This window comes from Phragmites australis, chromosome 6, assembly GCF_958298935.1.
Source record: "Phragmites australis chromosome 6, lpPhrAust1.1, whole genome shotgun sequence".
In the NCBI taxonomy this organism is placed as follows: Eukaryota; Viridiplantae; Streptophyta; class Magnoliopsida; order Poales; family Poaceae; genus Phragmites; species Phragmites australis.
This window is the reverse complement of record NC_084926.1, coordinates 44,949,457-44,964,662: the sequence shown is the minus strand read 5'-3', so window position 1 is coordinate 44,964,662 and position 15,206 is coordinate 44,949,457. Positions and strand designations below refer to the sequence as shown.

At 45.5% G+C, this 15,206-nt stretch overlaps 3 protein-coding genes, 4 non-coding genes and 2 pseudogenes across 11 annotated transcripts; 1 reads left to right on the top strand and 8 right to left on the bottom strand.

The window, feature by feature from the left end:
• Positions 1 to 2,256: 2,256 nt before the first annotated feature.
• LOC133920734 (glycerol-3-phosphate 2-O-acyltransferase 6-like) lies at positions 2,257 to 4,463 on the bottom strand. Its single transcript, XM_062365327.1, has 2 exons — positions 3,634 to 4,463; positions 2,257 to 3,262 (listed from the first exon to the last, which is right to left on the bottom strand). Exons 1-2 carry the CDS (start codon positions 4,252 to 4,254, stop codon positions 2,378 to 2,380), a joined length of 1,506 nt encoding a protein of 501 aa, XP_062221311.1. The 5' UTR covers positions 4,255 to 4,463; the 3' UTR covers positions 2,257 to 2,377.
• Positions 4,464 to 7,504: 3,041 nt separating this feature from the next.
• Positions 7,505 to 11,422, bottom strand: LOC133922843 (F-box/kelch-repeat protein SKIP4-like). 5 transcript variants are annotated; one of them, XM_062368352.1, is made up of 3 exons: positions 11,196 to 11,422; positions 8,455 to 8,950; positions 7,505 to 8,348 (listed from the first exon to the last, which is right to left on the bottom strand). In XM_062368352.1, exons 2-3 carry the CDS (start codon positions 8,895 to 8,897, stop codon positions 7,751 to 7,753), a joined length of 1,041 nt encoding a protein of 346 aa, XP_062224336.1. In that variant the 5' UTR covers positions 8,898 to 8,950; positions 11,196 to 11,422; the 3' UTR covers positions 7,505 to 7,750. The 5 variants fall into 5 exon arrangements, with proteins under 5 accessions (XP_062224336.1, XP_062224335.1, XP_062224331.1 ...); XM_062368351.1 differs by having other exon boundaries at positions 8,455 to 9,007; positions 11,215 to 11,422; XM_062368347.1 differs by having other exon boundaries at positions 11,215 to 11,421.
• LOC133923312 (small nucleolar RNA Z118/Z121/Z120) lies at positions 9,579 to 9,684 on the bottom strand. Its single transcript, XR_009910572.1, has one exon. It is a non-coding gene; the product is annotated as a small nucleolar RNA Z118/Z121/Z120 (small nucleolar RNA).
• On the bottom strand, positions 9,863 to 9,967 carry LOC133923315 (small nucleolar RNA Z118/Z121/Z120). Its single transcript, XR_009910574.1, has one exon. It is a non-coding gene; the product is annotated as a small nucleolar RNA Z118/Z121/Z120 (small nucleolar RNA).
• On the bottom strand, positions 10,082 to 10,179 carry LOC133923313 (small nucleolar RNA Z118/Z121/Z120; annotated as a pseudogene).
• LOC133923309 (small nucleolar RNA Z118/Z121/Z120) lies at positions 10,345 to 10,452 on the bottom strand. The gene has a single exon (XR_009910570.1). It is a non-coding gene; the product is annotated as a small nucleolar RNA Z118/Z121/Z120 (small nucleolar RNA).
• LOC133923314 (small nucleolar RNA Z118/Z121/Z120) lies at positions 10,661 to 10,769 on the bottom strand. Its single transcript, XR_009910573.1, has one exon. It is a non-coding gene; the product is annotated as a small nucleolar RNA Z118/Z121/Z120 (small nucleolar RNA).
• LOC133923311 (small nucleolar RNA Z118/Z121/Z120) lies at positions 10,866 to 10,960 on the bottom strand (annotated as a pseudogene).
• A 199-nt stretch (positions 11,423 to 11,621) lies between the features above and the next one.
• Positions 11,622 to 15,173, top strand: LOC133922841 (RNA-binding NOB1-like protein). The gene is made up of 5 exons (XM_062368345.1): positions 11,622 to 12,071; positions 12,451 to 13,387; positions 13,500 to 13,668; positions 14,403 to 14,519; positions 14,793 to 15,173. The coding sequence occupies exons 1-5, from the start codon at positions 11,624 to 11,626 to the stop codon at positions 14,937 to 14,939; spliced, it is 1,818 nt and encodes a 605-aa protein (XP_062224329.1). The 5' UTR covers positions 11,622 to 11,623; the 3' UTR covers positions 14,940 to 15,173.
• Positions 15,174 to 15,206: the final 33 nt, after the last annotated feature.

Sequence of the window (15,206 nt, the reverse complement as noted above, 5' to 3'; positions counted from 1 at the left end):
TAGGATGAAACGGGACAGATTCATTCCTTTTTGACGCTATTTGGATGGAAGCCAGCTACATGAAATGATCCGGAATAAGAAAATATTCTTCAAATATGCTACATGAAGCCGTTCCAAAAAAATGAGTGGACGGAGTTATCTCACTCGGGACATGAGGATGACAGTAGGCCTGAGATTTTAAAATGGACTCGTTACATCCTTCCTACTAAATAAGTATCTTGAATCATCCTATCATAAATACATAGATAGAGTCATCCCATACGAAAATACTTTTTGGAACGCGCGTCCATTTCCGAGTTGGGGAGGGGGGCGGCCTGCGGGGCGTGGGGGCACGCGGCCTGCGAGCTTTGTCGCGGGCATGCGGCCTGCAGGTTGTGGTGGTGCGCGGCCCAGGTGAGCCCGAAGGAGCGCACATGACAACCCACCGGTGAGGCCCACTTGTCCTAAATTTGCAGTACAAGTTTTGCGGATAAGTTTTTGCCATAAGTTCTATGTGACAAGTTTTGTTACAAGTTTTGTAGAAAAGTTTTTTCTATAAATTTTGTGGATAAATGTTTGCTTACAAGTTTTGTTGATAAGTTTTCGTTATAAGTTTTGTGAATAAATTTTGCGTGACAAGTTTTTGTTATAAGTTTTGTAGACAAATTTTGAGTTACCCGCTCGCAGGCCTGCTCCACGCCATGTGGGCCTCACACTCATGGCCTGCTCCAGAAGCAAGTTGAGCCACAGCCTGCGGCCTGCTCCACACCCTGGGAACAATCTTTTTTCTGCATTGCCGGAAATGTCACCGATCCATTCTCTTCCAGAAGCAGAAAAAGACGCTGCATACTGAGCCCTTCTTTACCTAGAAGAAAAGACGGTTAACATTGGAGTACAAGACTATAGCTATACGCTTTAGGTTTCATCTCCAACAGAGTGACTTGGTTTTTTTACATTAGCTCCCTAAATCTATCACAACCTTTCTCTTTAACCCGGGCTTGGGACCGCTATTGTGGAAAAAAAATTACTTCTCTTCGGCTTATTGGTTTGGAATGATGACCGTGAATTGCAGCTCCGTGTTGAAGCGTTGGGAATGGCAGCGCTAGTTAGTTCCGATGGATTTGGGCGTATGCCACTGAATGTCTCATTTTTCTTTTTGTGAGGTCTAGGTCATACTTGAAACTCATGTAAATACTCTTGGAAATACTTTTTGTTCCCTCTCTTAAATGATTCCGGCAGAGCTCCTGCCGTTACGGCAAAAAAGACAGCACTATTGCGGGCGATGATAGAATGAACTGCCACAGAGAGAACGTTCATAGCTAGTACACGCTATTTCCAATATCATTCCCTTCAGAATGGGATTCTCTCTTATTTCCCTTCACGATTCCTTTCGAAGTGAAGTTGTTGGAGATAAGAGAAAATAAAATGAATGTGAACAGAAAAAGGGATCGAAAAGAAAACGAATGAAGAAAATATGATTGAAGATAGTCTTACAACCTAAGGTCATACCCCGTAAACCCCAATTTTAGCAAACAGACTACCATCCTAACACCACCAGGGCACCAACAATCTGACTGATTGGATCGAATGCCTGGCTCTGAATTTCGCTGATGCTCAGTATCAGAATTCAATACAAACATTGATAGATGGCACACATTTCATATTCGCATCACTAAAAACTAACTGAGAGAGTTAACAGCTAATGGAACGGCAAAAATTTTTACAAGAAACCAACACACTACCTAATTTGCTAGCTCGGTGTCGGTCGACGGTCCTGCTTGCTTGGAATACGTATTCCTTATCGGGGGCGGGTTTTGTGAGGGGGCAACCGGTAATTTTTTTAATTTTTAAAATAAAAATTGTAAATATATATATATTAAAAATTATAGATCTAGATTCATATTGTTCGTTAGAAGGGCAATAGGCTACCTGCCACCCGTTGGAAGGGGTGTGGCAGGCTGTGGAGCTCCGATGAGCTCAGTCGCTTAAACGATGTGGGGGCCAGCATGAGTTATCCTGTGAATAAGTGAAAGATTTCATTAATAACCAACGCGGATGCGAATCGCAGTGTGATTTTATATATGTGTGAGCTACCGTCTAAGCGCTTATTTGATAAAGCTCCAACATCAAGAAATTTTCAAGATGAGCCTCTTTAGCTCCAAAAATTCTAGATACATTAGAATATTTGAATAAGCCATATTATTTTCATTTTAAATAAAAATAGATATTTAAATCACTTTATTTTAATATATAAACTTGAGAAGAAGTGAAGTGGAGTTGGGAGCTGCCAAAAGGGGCCTAAATGCTCCGTGTTAGTAAACACACATACTGACATACAGTACTTTATGTGCGTGCTGCTTATGGAGTACGTAGTTACACTGTTGCAAGAATTTGCCCTTCATACAAACTTCCTGGAGGCACTATCGTCCTTGGCCTTGTTGACCGTGCCGCCGTTGCTGGCGAGCTTCATATACTTGTCCTTCCTGGTGAGGGCGGTGCACTGGAACCCGAGCTCCTTGGCGATCACCCTCTGCACGTGATTGGCCACGTCCACGGCACTCCTCCCGCACGTCTCCTCCGGCCGCAGCGCCGGCAGGAACGTCACCTTGTACCCTGGCCGTGTGTTCATGTAGAAGAAGTAAGGGTCCAGCCACTTCCACCCCCTCGCCGTCGACCCGTAGTACGTGCTCTGCAGCGCCTCCAGCGCCACCGGCACGATACGGTCCGTCAGCTCCGCGAACAGTGCCGAGAACCGTAGCAGGAACGGCTCCCGGCACGTCGTCCCCTCCGGGCACACCACCACGTCGCCCTCCTCCAGCAGCGCCGCCATGCGCGCCGCGTCGGCCTTCCTGTCCCGCGCCAGCTCCACCGAGCGGATGGGGGAAATCGCCGTCGACAGCCGGTTCACGCTGTAGGTGACGCAGGTGACCGGTCGGCCTAGCGCGACGGAGATGATGACCGGGTCCAGCAAGGTGCGGTGGTTGCAGATGAAGAACGAGCCCGGGGCGCCCGGGCGCGGCGCCGGGGGAGGCGTCCCGCGGATGGAGAGGCGGATGCCGGTGAGGTGGAAGGCGTGGCGGACGAGGCGCACCGGGAGGAGCTTGTAGAAGAAGATGCGGAGGAGCGCGAGGAGGACGCCGACGGGGAGGTAGGCGAGCACGAAGAGCGCGTGCGCCGGGTCCGGGCGCCGGACGAGGCGGCCGTCGTGGAAGACGGCACGGGACAACAACGAGTCGGCTGCCGCCCGCGGCGCGCGCTTGTCAGGCGGAACCATGTAAGCTTCCTGCACAGCACAGAGCCACAGAGGAGGGAATCAAATACTTAAAGCTACTTGATTTACTTTAAATAATTAATGCTACGGTTAATGCGAGGCAAATACTCTACTAATTCAAAACTATTTCTTCATCCGAAAAGCTCTCTTTTTTCTTCTGATATTGGAGCATCGAAAGGCTTGCAACCACACAAACTATTGTTAATCCAAAAAAAAAAAATCTTAATTGATTTGGCATGGATGGATGTAATAGCATGAAATCCTAGCTAGTTCTTAATCACTTACTTGTAGTCATAATTAATTCATTCAAGAATAGCAAGTGTAGTGTAATTATGCGAAGGCGTGCAGCAGCTGCCATGGATAGGGTCAGTACGGTAGTTTACCTTGCAGATGGCCATGAAGTCGTGGTCGCTCTCGCGGTCGCCGAGCCCGACGTCTGGCATGTCCCCATCGGCGAAGAGCCTCTCAACCACCTCCTTCTTCCTCTCCCCGACGAGCACGGCCTTGATTCGGCCCGTGAACCGCCTGCCCCCGTCGCAGGTCTCGAGCTCGGTCCCGGCCACCTCGGCGCCGAGGAACTCCCTGACGAACTCCCCCACCATCACGGCAGGGGACGCGGTGATCACAACCCGGCGCTCGGCGCATCCGCGGAGCACGGCCCACGTGTCGGCGCGCACGGCCGCGGCGTAGTGCCTGGGGAGCACGCCCCGCGCGACGGCCTCGACGTCGCGCACCCGGAGCCCCGCGAAGGTGATGAAGACGAGGAGCGCGATGGCGGCGGACTCGGAGAAGGCCGTGTAGAGCAGCAGCAGGAGCGGCGCCGTGAGCAGGAGCGCCAGCGCGCGGAAGTAGGAGCCCGCCTCGAACGCCACGAGGAAGTAGTAGGGGAATGCCGAGGATGACGCCAGCAGCGTGCCGTCCAGGTCCGCCGCGACGGTGCGCCGCGCCCGCCCCGACGTGTCGTAGGCCGACACCGGCGGGAACCTCGCCGCAGCCACGGGCATGGTGGTCGCTGCTCTTGTTGTCGGCGGCGGCGGCGAGATGGAAAAGATGGAGACTTGGCGAGAGGTTAAGGGATCGGCGCTGGTGGAGGATTATATATAGCCCAGCACTCCAACTCCTCCTAACCCGATCAGAGAGCTGAGGTCTAGAGTCAGAGCAGGATTGCTGATCCGAATCCGACTGGCAAGATGTATCACGTTGGTACATGGATGTGAAGACGGAGAGAGTTAGGAGTTAGAAGGGGTGTTGAGGTTCATTGCTACTGAGTCTAGCGATTTTTTAAAGGAATAATTATAAAAAATATATAATATAGAGTAAAATTTATCTATTCTTTATTTATCTGTGTTTATAATAAAGATGTTGTTCTGTATATACAGTGTCAAAACTCCTAAGAGATATAATCAAATCTTTTAAGAGATCGAGACGGACCACATTTAGTTGTGAAATTTTAGATTTTCTAACACTCTCTCTTAGACACTTCTCGTGAAATGCATATCTCATCAAAACTCCTCAAAAACCCAGTAGTAAAAATTAGGAGAATGAGTACATAACTCGTAACATGGTCACACGAATTGCCTCGTTAAAAACCTTAACATGAGAAACTTCAGGAAAACTCATTTAAGGAAAAAAAAGAATACAATTCACCCAACCTCAAAAACCCAGTAGTAAAAATTAGGAGAATAAATACATAGTTCGTGACATGGTCACATGAATTGCCTCGTTAAAAACCTTAACATGAGAAACTTCAGGAAAACTCATTTAAGAAAAAAAGAATACAATTCACCCAAAATACTTCATATAATCTTCATGATTATCTTTAGGCACTTAATCTTCTTGATTAAGATTTAATTCCCCGTATCGGTATTATGTAAAAATTCTTCCCCTGAAATATGCAATATTCTAAGCCTTATCATCCCAATAACACGAATACACCTTTCTTTTTAAAAAACTAGATGCATAGAGAGACATAGTGAATAAATCTGCAAGATTTTCATATGACTTGGTATGCATTACCTTTTTTTTCATTCATTTTATGCAACTTATGAGCATAAAAGAACTTGGGTTAATATGCTTCGTTAAGTAGTTTTTCACATATCCCTATTGTACTTGTGTAACACATGTAGCATTATCATGGTAGGAGTGTTAGTAGTGTTCAAATCACGTGACTGCTGGATATGATTGATCACTATTCTAATCTATGTGCATTCTCGTACGGCTTCATATAAAGCTATTATTTTTAAGTGGCTCGTTGAAGTAGATACAAGTCTTTGCTTTGACGATTTTCAGGATTTTACAGTTTCACCACATAAAAAAAATATAGCCAATCTATGATATCACTGTATGTGGATCTGACAGATACACAACATCTGCGTAACCAACTAGACTTAGGTCCTAATTTTTTGTAGAACAAACCAAAATCTTTGCTACTTTGCAAGTAACACAGAATATTCTTTATACCCTTACAATACCTTCTAGTGGGTCCTGCACTGTATCGGGAATTCCAGTCCTAAAACTTTCTCTCCCTTTTCTCTAGGTCTATAGGGATCTTGCTCTGCTTATAATGATCTTCCGACCATGGAGGTTTTAGCATTTTCAAAACCAAGCCGTTTTAACAACTTCTAAGTGTAATTTAACTGATGTACTAAAATTTCATATGTCACATGCTCTAGCTGCAGGTCTAAGCGAAACTTGGTTTTACCCAAATCTTTCATTTCAAATTCATACTTCAAGTACGCCGACGTGACATGCTTCAGGCGACAGCGACGCGTGCTCAGGGCGGTGCCTGGTAGCTTCGAGCAGCACCGGCGGTGGTCGCTTCTGGCGGCGCTGGTGATGGTTGCTTCGGCAGACAAGCGGCGACACGACAGCTTTAAGGCAGCGGCACGATGATGGCGATCAAAGCGGGTGACATGGCACAATGAAGTGTGAATGCCGACGGTATATATATTTCTTCTTTTTTTTCTTCTCCGATCTATGGCGGTAGCCTTCGAGCCACCGTATATCTCGTGCAGGGGAACGACCGGGTTTGCGGCCGGCGGCGCGGTGGCGGTTGCAGCGAGCACAGGTGGGAGGCCATCAGCAAACTGGGGGCACACGGTGGTGGTTGCGGGGCCCCACCGATGCGATCTGTTTGCTACTGTTGTGACCACTACTGTCCATGTGATCGATTCTTTATAGAGACGATGCTACATACTCGCTACTATTTATATGTATTTGCTACTGTTTATGTGATATAGATCAATTTTGACGCGAAAAAATAGTAGTAGTGAGTATACGTACAGAAGAGATCGTACCTTTCAATCCTTGCGAATGACTCATGTCGCGTAGGATATATAAGCTAGGTCATGACCTGCCCGCTCAATGCAGTGCAGATCTGTTCCGCTAGATTGGTCCTCGACAGAGTTTCGTGCTGATAACATGTTGAGAAACCGTTGCTTGGGTGTATTCCAGCCATACCTCGAGAAAGTGATTGCAAAAGAAGACACAATATAGGAGAAAGTTTACCTATACTTTATCTATTTGTGTTTACAGTGAAATATGATGTTCCGTATACATAGTATCAAAAACTTATAAGAGATCGAGACAAGCCCATATTCGATCGTGAAACTCTGTGTTTTCTAACAGCGAAAGGTGAAAGATGTGGAGACAGAGTGCTTCCTGTTCCTTGTTTGTAACCTAAACCCTCCCTCATCAGGATTGGAGTGTGATTTAGGAGCAATTAACTCATTGATTCATCAACTGCTTGACGGCGACGAGATGTGGAAGGAACAGGAGGACGGTGGTTGAACTGACGGCTTCAATTCAATTTCAATTCAATTCTCTTCTCTTCCACTTCCAACGTAGGTGCCGTCCATTCCATCGATCGCGTCCAGTACAAAAGTGAAATGACAAGCAGGCAAGAGAAAGGAAGAAAGTGAGGGGAGAAGAGAGAGCAGGCCGTACGAGGGAGTTGATTGTGGACAGCGTGACATTCTCCGCTTGCTGTATACGCGAAGGTCCCCAGGAGTACCGGGAGTTCTCCGGAATGCCGCTCGTACCAGACCACAAATTCTCGCATTCCCAACCGTACTGAAAGAAACTGCAACGTAACAGCTACACAACAATGTGCTCAGCATGAACCTTGCATTACTTTATCATGCATCAAAAACCTTGTCACATTTCAAGAATTCATCCACAGCGAAAAGAAAGGTAACTGCACGGCATGCACCACAACAAAGTTTCGTTACCACAAGAAGCATCACATCCATCAACTATATATAAACAAATATCTCGGCATGTAAGGGTGCTGAACAAATAAGCTGAACCTCAATATCATTCTTACAGTCAACAGTCGAGTTTGAGCAAAAGTATATACAAAAGAAAACCCAATTACCTAATGACTGTATGGTGCCAAATCTTTATTGTATCTATGTGCATGATTCGACCCAGTTAGGTAGGTATGGCAAACAAAGATAGCAATTGGCGGTCAGTTGTACTCAGAATCAAGCACAGATGCCTTCAGATGGTGATAACCCTGCATCTCTCGGGTGACAAGTCCTGCTCCACCAATGGACCAGCCGAAGAGGTAACCAAGAACCCGTCTACTCTGGCCGCTGTATCCACATCGATTGCTACTACACTCAATCCTCTTCCAATCACGTATATTTTCCTGCCAATGGCCACTAGCTCGCATGGGGGTCTTGTAACCTTGTCAGACAGCCTACCAAGCATGACCCACTCCTTTGAGTCCTCCTGCCATTTCATCAGCTTCGTGCCAAACGTCTGCTCCAACATGTAGAGTGTCTCGTCCACGACAACTGTTGGGCTGGAAAAACAGAGTGCAATTTCATTTTCTGTGCCCCTCCAGGTGCGGTCCAATGGATCATATATGCCAGCAAAGTACATTCTGTTCCAAGCTGCTCTGTGAATGGTTACCAGCTCGTCATCCAATGCAACGAATTTCACTATGTCAGGGGTGAGCATTGGGTTTTTGTGTGCACACCAGGAGTCTGTGCCTGAGTCATAGATATCCCATGAATTTGGCGACTTGTCTGTCAAACCAAGTCCACCAGTTATGTAAAGTTTGTCATTAAGAGATGCAGACACAAAATAGCACCTGAAATTAAAGCAACAATGCATAAGCGACTGGTCACCAATTCACTCGAGGTGCTATTTATAGTTGATACCTAAGCAATGAAAATGAACTTTGTGAATAAAAGTACCTAGCTGTAGGCATAGGAGCTGCTATGCTCCAGCGATTTGAAGAGGCATCATAACAATAGACTTCATCGGTAGCATCATTGAGCCAACTACAACCACCCAAGAGAAATAAGCTCTTGCCTAAGACCTCAATGGAAATGCCTTGCCTCCCTGCGCACGGCGGTTCAATGATATGCATGACCTTCAAGGAACGACTTGAAGGGTCTGGAGCCAACACGTAGCATTTAATGCCTGTTTCCCTACAGATCAGATATATCCATGGCTCATCCAAGTTGTTCCTCTTGCGGCAAGTGTGCCATTCTTCACTGCATAGCACTGCTCTCCATCTCCTAGAGACACACCTGAGAACATTATGATGCAGACGAGGAACCCTTGCTAAGCAAACGAGAGCAATCTCATCAGGAAGACCATGTATAAGAGGGGTATGAAGGGAAGCAGATTCCATGTCGCAACTGGACAGCTTTCCACGATGCACTATTTTGAGGGTGGTTAATCATCCTAACAGAAAATTAAGAGCATCATGAGATAAGCAGTGCTAGCATACAAGGCAAATCACTGCAGTAAAAAAGCGTAGAAAAGTTTCAGATGTATAAAAGATTATATAACTGCATGTTATTGCAATAAAGAATAGGTGATAGAAAACACACTTCCTAAAACACAAGAATAGCATAGTAGTCCTAATGTCATGTACGAGGCAATTGCTCATCAACAAGAAAATAAAAAGTGAGCTTCAACTACTTTACTATTAGATCAGCATATAACAAAACAGGTCAGCCAGGAGAAAATACCAGATCCCAAAGACAAAGGAAAAGGTTTACAAAACTACAACAGCAGAAAATCATGACAAACAGTCAGCATACACACCCGAATAAAAGTTGAAGAAGTATGAGTGGTTAAACTCGATCTTTTAAGGATTAATATCTGAAACATACAGGTAATACAGATAGACAAATTAACATAAAAGTGATTACTATTATTTTCATTTTAAAAATAAAAGGTGGCCGCAATTGAACATGCAGGAGCACAAGCATGCTGCAAACGGAAAAATGAATTAAGCATAGAAGAAAGTAAAGCAACTGAGTATTTTGTAGAAAGCAAACTAGGACTGGCTGCTTTATTTATTTTCAAATTACTCAGAATTCCTTGTCAGTTTGGATGTAATCATACGAGGAAGACTGTTTCCAGCACAACCTCACTCAGATACCGTCCTTGAGGAATCATCACAGCCAATATACAGAACCAGCCTGACCCAAAAGAGGTCACAGAAGATGACAAAACCGTGCTAAGAAATAGAAAAGGGCAACACGAGGCTATACAAATGTTGGCAGCAGGAATGTGAAGAAAATAACCTCATCAATCAGGTTGACCAAAAAAGGGTAAATCATTGTTTGGATTCATAGGTTGTATGGATGACTATGCTCAGAAACCATATTTAGTTTTGGTATAATCACACGAGGTGCACTTAAAAGTGACCCCCTTCAGATACCGTCCTTGTACGAGTCATCACAGCAATCATCCACAGACCATTAAATCATTAAATCAGCACAACAGATCAAAATACTACCAAAAGATTACATTTTTCCAAGAAGAGAATATGTCAAACATAAACAGTGATTGGATTGACAAAATAGTTTGCCAGAAGTCATTCAGTTTTGGATGTAATCAAGTAAGGAAAGCTAAGCCACCTCACTCAGATACCGTCCTTGTACAAGTCATTACAGCAAACAAGTGTAGTAAAAGAGTTCACTTTGACACATACGGATAACCAAAAGGATGTAACCAGCTGGAGAACATTAGAGCCAAGGAGCATAAAACTAAAGCAAGATAAAAGTTTTGCAGCAAAGCTACATGGAACAAGAACTATGATCATAAGTGCTCTATTTGTATATTTAAGTTTGCTCAGACACCAGTCTCAGTTGTGGATGTAATCACGCAAGGAATGGCCCTTCAAGAGCCACCTCGCTCAGATACCGTCCTTGTACAAGTCATCACCGCAAACAAGGAGGACGGGAATAAAACTAAAACCTGAAAAAAAAACAAAACTGAAAACTCCAAAGTACTCATGTTTAACAACAAAACAAATAGCATTTCGCTCTAGGAGCTCAAACGGCCGCAAGAAAAAGGTTGTAGTTGACATCTAAAAAAAGGATAGCATTTCGCTTAGGAGCTCAACTGGACGGTCCTTGCACTTCAATTGAGAACTGAACATGTTTGCTCAGAATCTCTTTCAGTTTGGATGTAATCACGGATAGGGCGCGTTTTAAGAGCCGCCTTACTCAGATAACGTCCTTGTAGATGTCACCAAGCACAGCAAACAAGAAGCAAACGAATAGAAACCATGAAATTTCCTAAGAGCAATTTGCTAAAGTAGATCAGGAATCAGGGGAACATATTGAGGCATGAGGATGGATTGAATTCGCTCAGACATTTGTCTCAGTTTAGGTATAATCATGCGAGGATCGACTCCTCGCTCAGATACCGTCCTTGTATAAGTCATCAGAGCAATTCTCACGCGAAAACGAATAAAGAAAAACAAATACATCCCTCACTAACTCGAGCTGCCAGGGTAGCCTAAAATCACGGTTCAATGCAATACGCACACCCACTAGTTCATATGAATTCCATCAATTAGTCTCAACACAGCATCTGCGATTCGCCGTAATCAAACCACGCGAATGGTCTAATGCGAATTTACCGCCCACCCATCGAACTCATCATACACACACATGGAACGACACAATACCATTAAAAAAAACTCACACCTCGAGCAGGTGCGTGCGCATCGGATCTGAAGACAAGCGAAGGCTGGCGGGTGAAGGGGATTTGGGCGGCGGGAGCGGTAGCTTGGGAGGAGATGGACGAGGGGATCGGGAAACCCTAGATCTGGAGGGGGGAGCGGTGGAGGGTGGCGGCGGCGAGGTTAGGGTTTCGGGGTCTCGGCCATGGGCGGGGGTATAGGAGAGGGATGGGTGAGATGCGCCGGCGGCGCCCTTATATGCTGGTGAGGGTGGTAAGTATTTTATAAAGGTCCCTAAAATATCCAGATATTGCAATCAGGTCCTGACCTAGCTATTGTTATCCTGCCTTTCAATGCAGAATGTCGAATTAAAAGGTGAAAGGAGTAGTTTCCTGCAAAAGTATCACCGTATTTAGTGCGCCCATCCCGTTGGAATGCTAAATCGCAAAAGCAAAGGGGCCAAAGAGAAAAGTGAACCCCAAACCCTAGACCCCATGGAAGCGTGGCCGCCTCTGGCCCCCGCGCCCGCCGCCGCCGGCGATGCGGTGGCTCCCCCGCCTCCTCCCGCCGCCGCCGCAAGCGGTGCCGGGGCGTGGGGGTCTGCGGCCGTGGTGCAGCGGAAGGCCGTTGAGGAGGACTCGGCGGCGCAGGCGGTGAGCCGCCTCGTGGCGAGCTGCGCCAGCTCCAGCGGCGTGGCCGTGGCCGTGGTGGACGCCAATGCCGCCATATCCGGCGGCGCCGCGCTCGCCACCACCGCGGGGCGCCTCGTGACGGTGCCAGAGGCGCTCGAGGAGGTCCGCGACGCGGCCGCCCGGCGGCGAATCGCGCTCCTCCCCGCGCCTGTGGAGACCGTTGAGCCTGCACCCGAGTTCGTCAAGAAAGGTCGCAAATTTAGTCCCTCAAGTGCCTCTTACTCTTTCTACGTCAAGAAGCTGAGCTAAATCTCTCCTGTGGTTTGTGCACGTGGCCGTTAATTTGTATTTTGTCTGAGTAGTATGCTTGTTGATCTAGTTGCACAGAAACCTCTCAACTTTAGTGAACTAGTACTGTGCCTTTTAGATTGTTTTGGTAATTTATCATTCTGCATCACTGGCTGGCTGATGTTATTAACTTATTATTGTTTGCTTTCTTACTACAATGTCTTTAGCCTTGGTAACCTAGAAATCACTCTGTTATAATTAGTCTTCTACTACTAAATTTCCTGGTCTAAGCATTGTGTATTGATAGGGGAGGCTAACTTGTATATCCTCATTGCTCTCAGTTACCAAATTTGCCAGAGAAACAGGAGACCTCCAAACGCTTTCAGATGTTGATATCAAGATTATTGCTTTGGCGTACATGTTAGAAGCTGAGATCCATGGGACTAGCCATCTGCGGGAGCACCCTCCTCCTCTGCGTGTGGTGAATGTCAGAAACTTGTCAGAAGCTCCGCTGCCTGGTTGGGGCTCTAATGTGCCTAACCTAAAAGAGTGGGAAGAGTTGGATCAGTTGTCTGAAGCTGGTGGAGATATTAATTCTCGAATACTTCCACTGAAAGATCTTGAGAACCAAGATATCCCGATGAGTGACACCAACGGTATTTGTGAGACACAAGAGGATGCAGAACATCAGCTTTCAAAGAAAGATTCATGTGTTGCATGGGAAGATGATGAGAATAACGAAGGTTGGTTGCCTGCTGTTAGCCGCAGCACACAGAGAAGATATTTGCGGAGGAAGGCAAGGCGTGATGCCCTCAAGGAGTCTGGGCAAAGTCTCGAGACAAGTTCTGTTGCTCCATCGATTGATGGTGATAAAGTTCTCTCTGAAAATGGTGGCTATGGCTATGATGTGACTCCAGTAGATGGCCCTTCTGCTGTCCCTGAGAAAATGGATTCAGGTACCAATGGTTCGGAACATCAAGAAGTGAATGAACCTGAAATCGCTGGAGTTCATTTGCATTCTGATCAACTAGCTAATGGGGATGATACTGATGCGTGCACTAAAGAAATCGATAGCCTAGATATAAAAAGTGAGACTGAGGGAGGTGATGATGCACATTTTGTAGATGATGAGAGCAGTGAGCAGAGTTGGGCCCTGAGATCCTTATCTGAATCTACTGTAGCCTGTGTTACTAGTGACTATGCCATGCAAAATGTTATCCTGCAAATTGGCCTCCGTCTCTTGGCACCAGGTGGCATGCAAATACGTCAGCTGCATAGGTATGTGAATTTAATATCTTCAGACCTGATTGGCTACACTACAGATATTCAAGTCCTTGCTCTATTTTTGGATGCCTTCTCACTTACATGTATTTGGATGCTTATGTGACAGGTGGGTTTTGAGGTGTCATGCTTGCTATAAGGTGACCCAAGAGGTTGGAAAAATATTTTGTCCAAAGTGTGGCAATGGTGGGACCTTACGGAAGGTTTCAGTAACGGTCGGTGAAAATGGGATCACTATGGCTTCACGACGCCCACGTATTACACTTCGTGGCACAAAAGTGAGTGTAGTTAGCTACACAAGTATGCCACGTTTCTTTCATATGGCATATATATGTTGCTCTGAGAACGTGCGAATAGCACGGTGGTAAGACCTCCAGGTGTGAGACTACCAACCAGTGCTCGAATCTTGGTTCTCGCAAAAAAAGCCTCCTCGTTGTGTGTTCCCCATGGTTGTGGTGCAGTCGCTCAGCGATAGCGCGCTTGTTGTAATCGGCTTTCGGGGCCTTTTCTCGACCTTAATGCAATGCCTTCAGGATGTCTCTCCCCTTGGGTCGAGTTATGTGTTGCTCTACCATTTCTGTTATCTGGTGTGCTGGTAGTGGAGGGGTTTTGATTGTTTCCTATGTTGCACACACACCACTATACATACGTTTTTCTAGAATAATGTAGAAAATCTTTTTATGCTTCTAATGCCAGTGATGGTCAGGAGTGCAGTAGTGAGGAATAGTTTCCTTTAAATAAGCGGCGAAGAATAGTTAAAAATCTGCGGTTATATTGGCAGTCACATATGCACGAACTGTTTTAAATGAAGTCCATCTCATCTCTATTGGTGAAGAGACTGTACATTTCTTGCAATATGGTGTCTTCCACAGGGACCTTCATGTTCAATTTGAGTTAGTTTGATACCTTAGTTGCAACCATATTTCCATGTGTCCAACTGACCTTTTATAGAGTTGGTTCCTGTAGTGAGGCCAAAGATGTTATTTATAATTGTTTGCATCTTTGCTTGCAGTTTTCCCTCCCAATGCCCCAAGGTGGAAGAGATGCCATAACTAAGAATCCTGTTCTACGTGAAGACCAACTTCCTCAGAAGGTTCTTCATCCGAAATCGAAGAAACCAAGCAAGCAGGTTAGTGCTCCAGCATTTTTTACATAAATGAAAAGGCATGTTTGCAATAAGGTAGTCAGGAGACATGCACACACATTGGAGTTCTTAGTTTCATGAACAGTTTCTTTCTATGCTATCCTGTGGTCTTTATTAGTTGTATTTTATATGTTCTCAATTGTAAAGTTTGAGGATGCACATGCCTTCTCTTTTGTCTTTGGTACAAGTACTTCAGTTCCTGTTATGAATTGTGATAAAGTTTGTAGAGAGGCAACGCTGACTAACACTTCGCTATAGGAGGATGATTTCTTGGGTGTCGATGACATATTTTCGCACGCTGGTGAAAAGAAGTCACCGCTCAAACCTCCAGTGAGGAAAGCACTTGCGATGTTCAGTGGGAAAAGAAATCCGAATGACAACCACTTTTCTCGCAAGAAGCACTAAACTCTCATCTGACTTTCTGTTCTTTTTCACCGACCCATATACTGTAGTCTCGTTATGCAATGTTTGAAGCAGAGTATGTGACCCAGACTTCTTTTTTTTGCTATTGCGGAGAAAGTATGTCATACAGACGTAGCATGCATGTATGCAGTTTTGCTACATCTATGTAAGGTTATTGTTCTATTGCTTCACTCATATCAAACGGAATGAGTTTCAAATTGGTTCACATGTGTGAGATGTCTCCGAGCAGCATTGAACCGTAGTGATTTC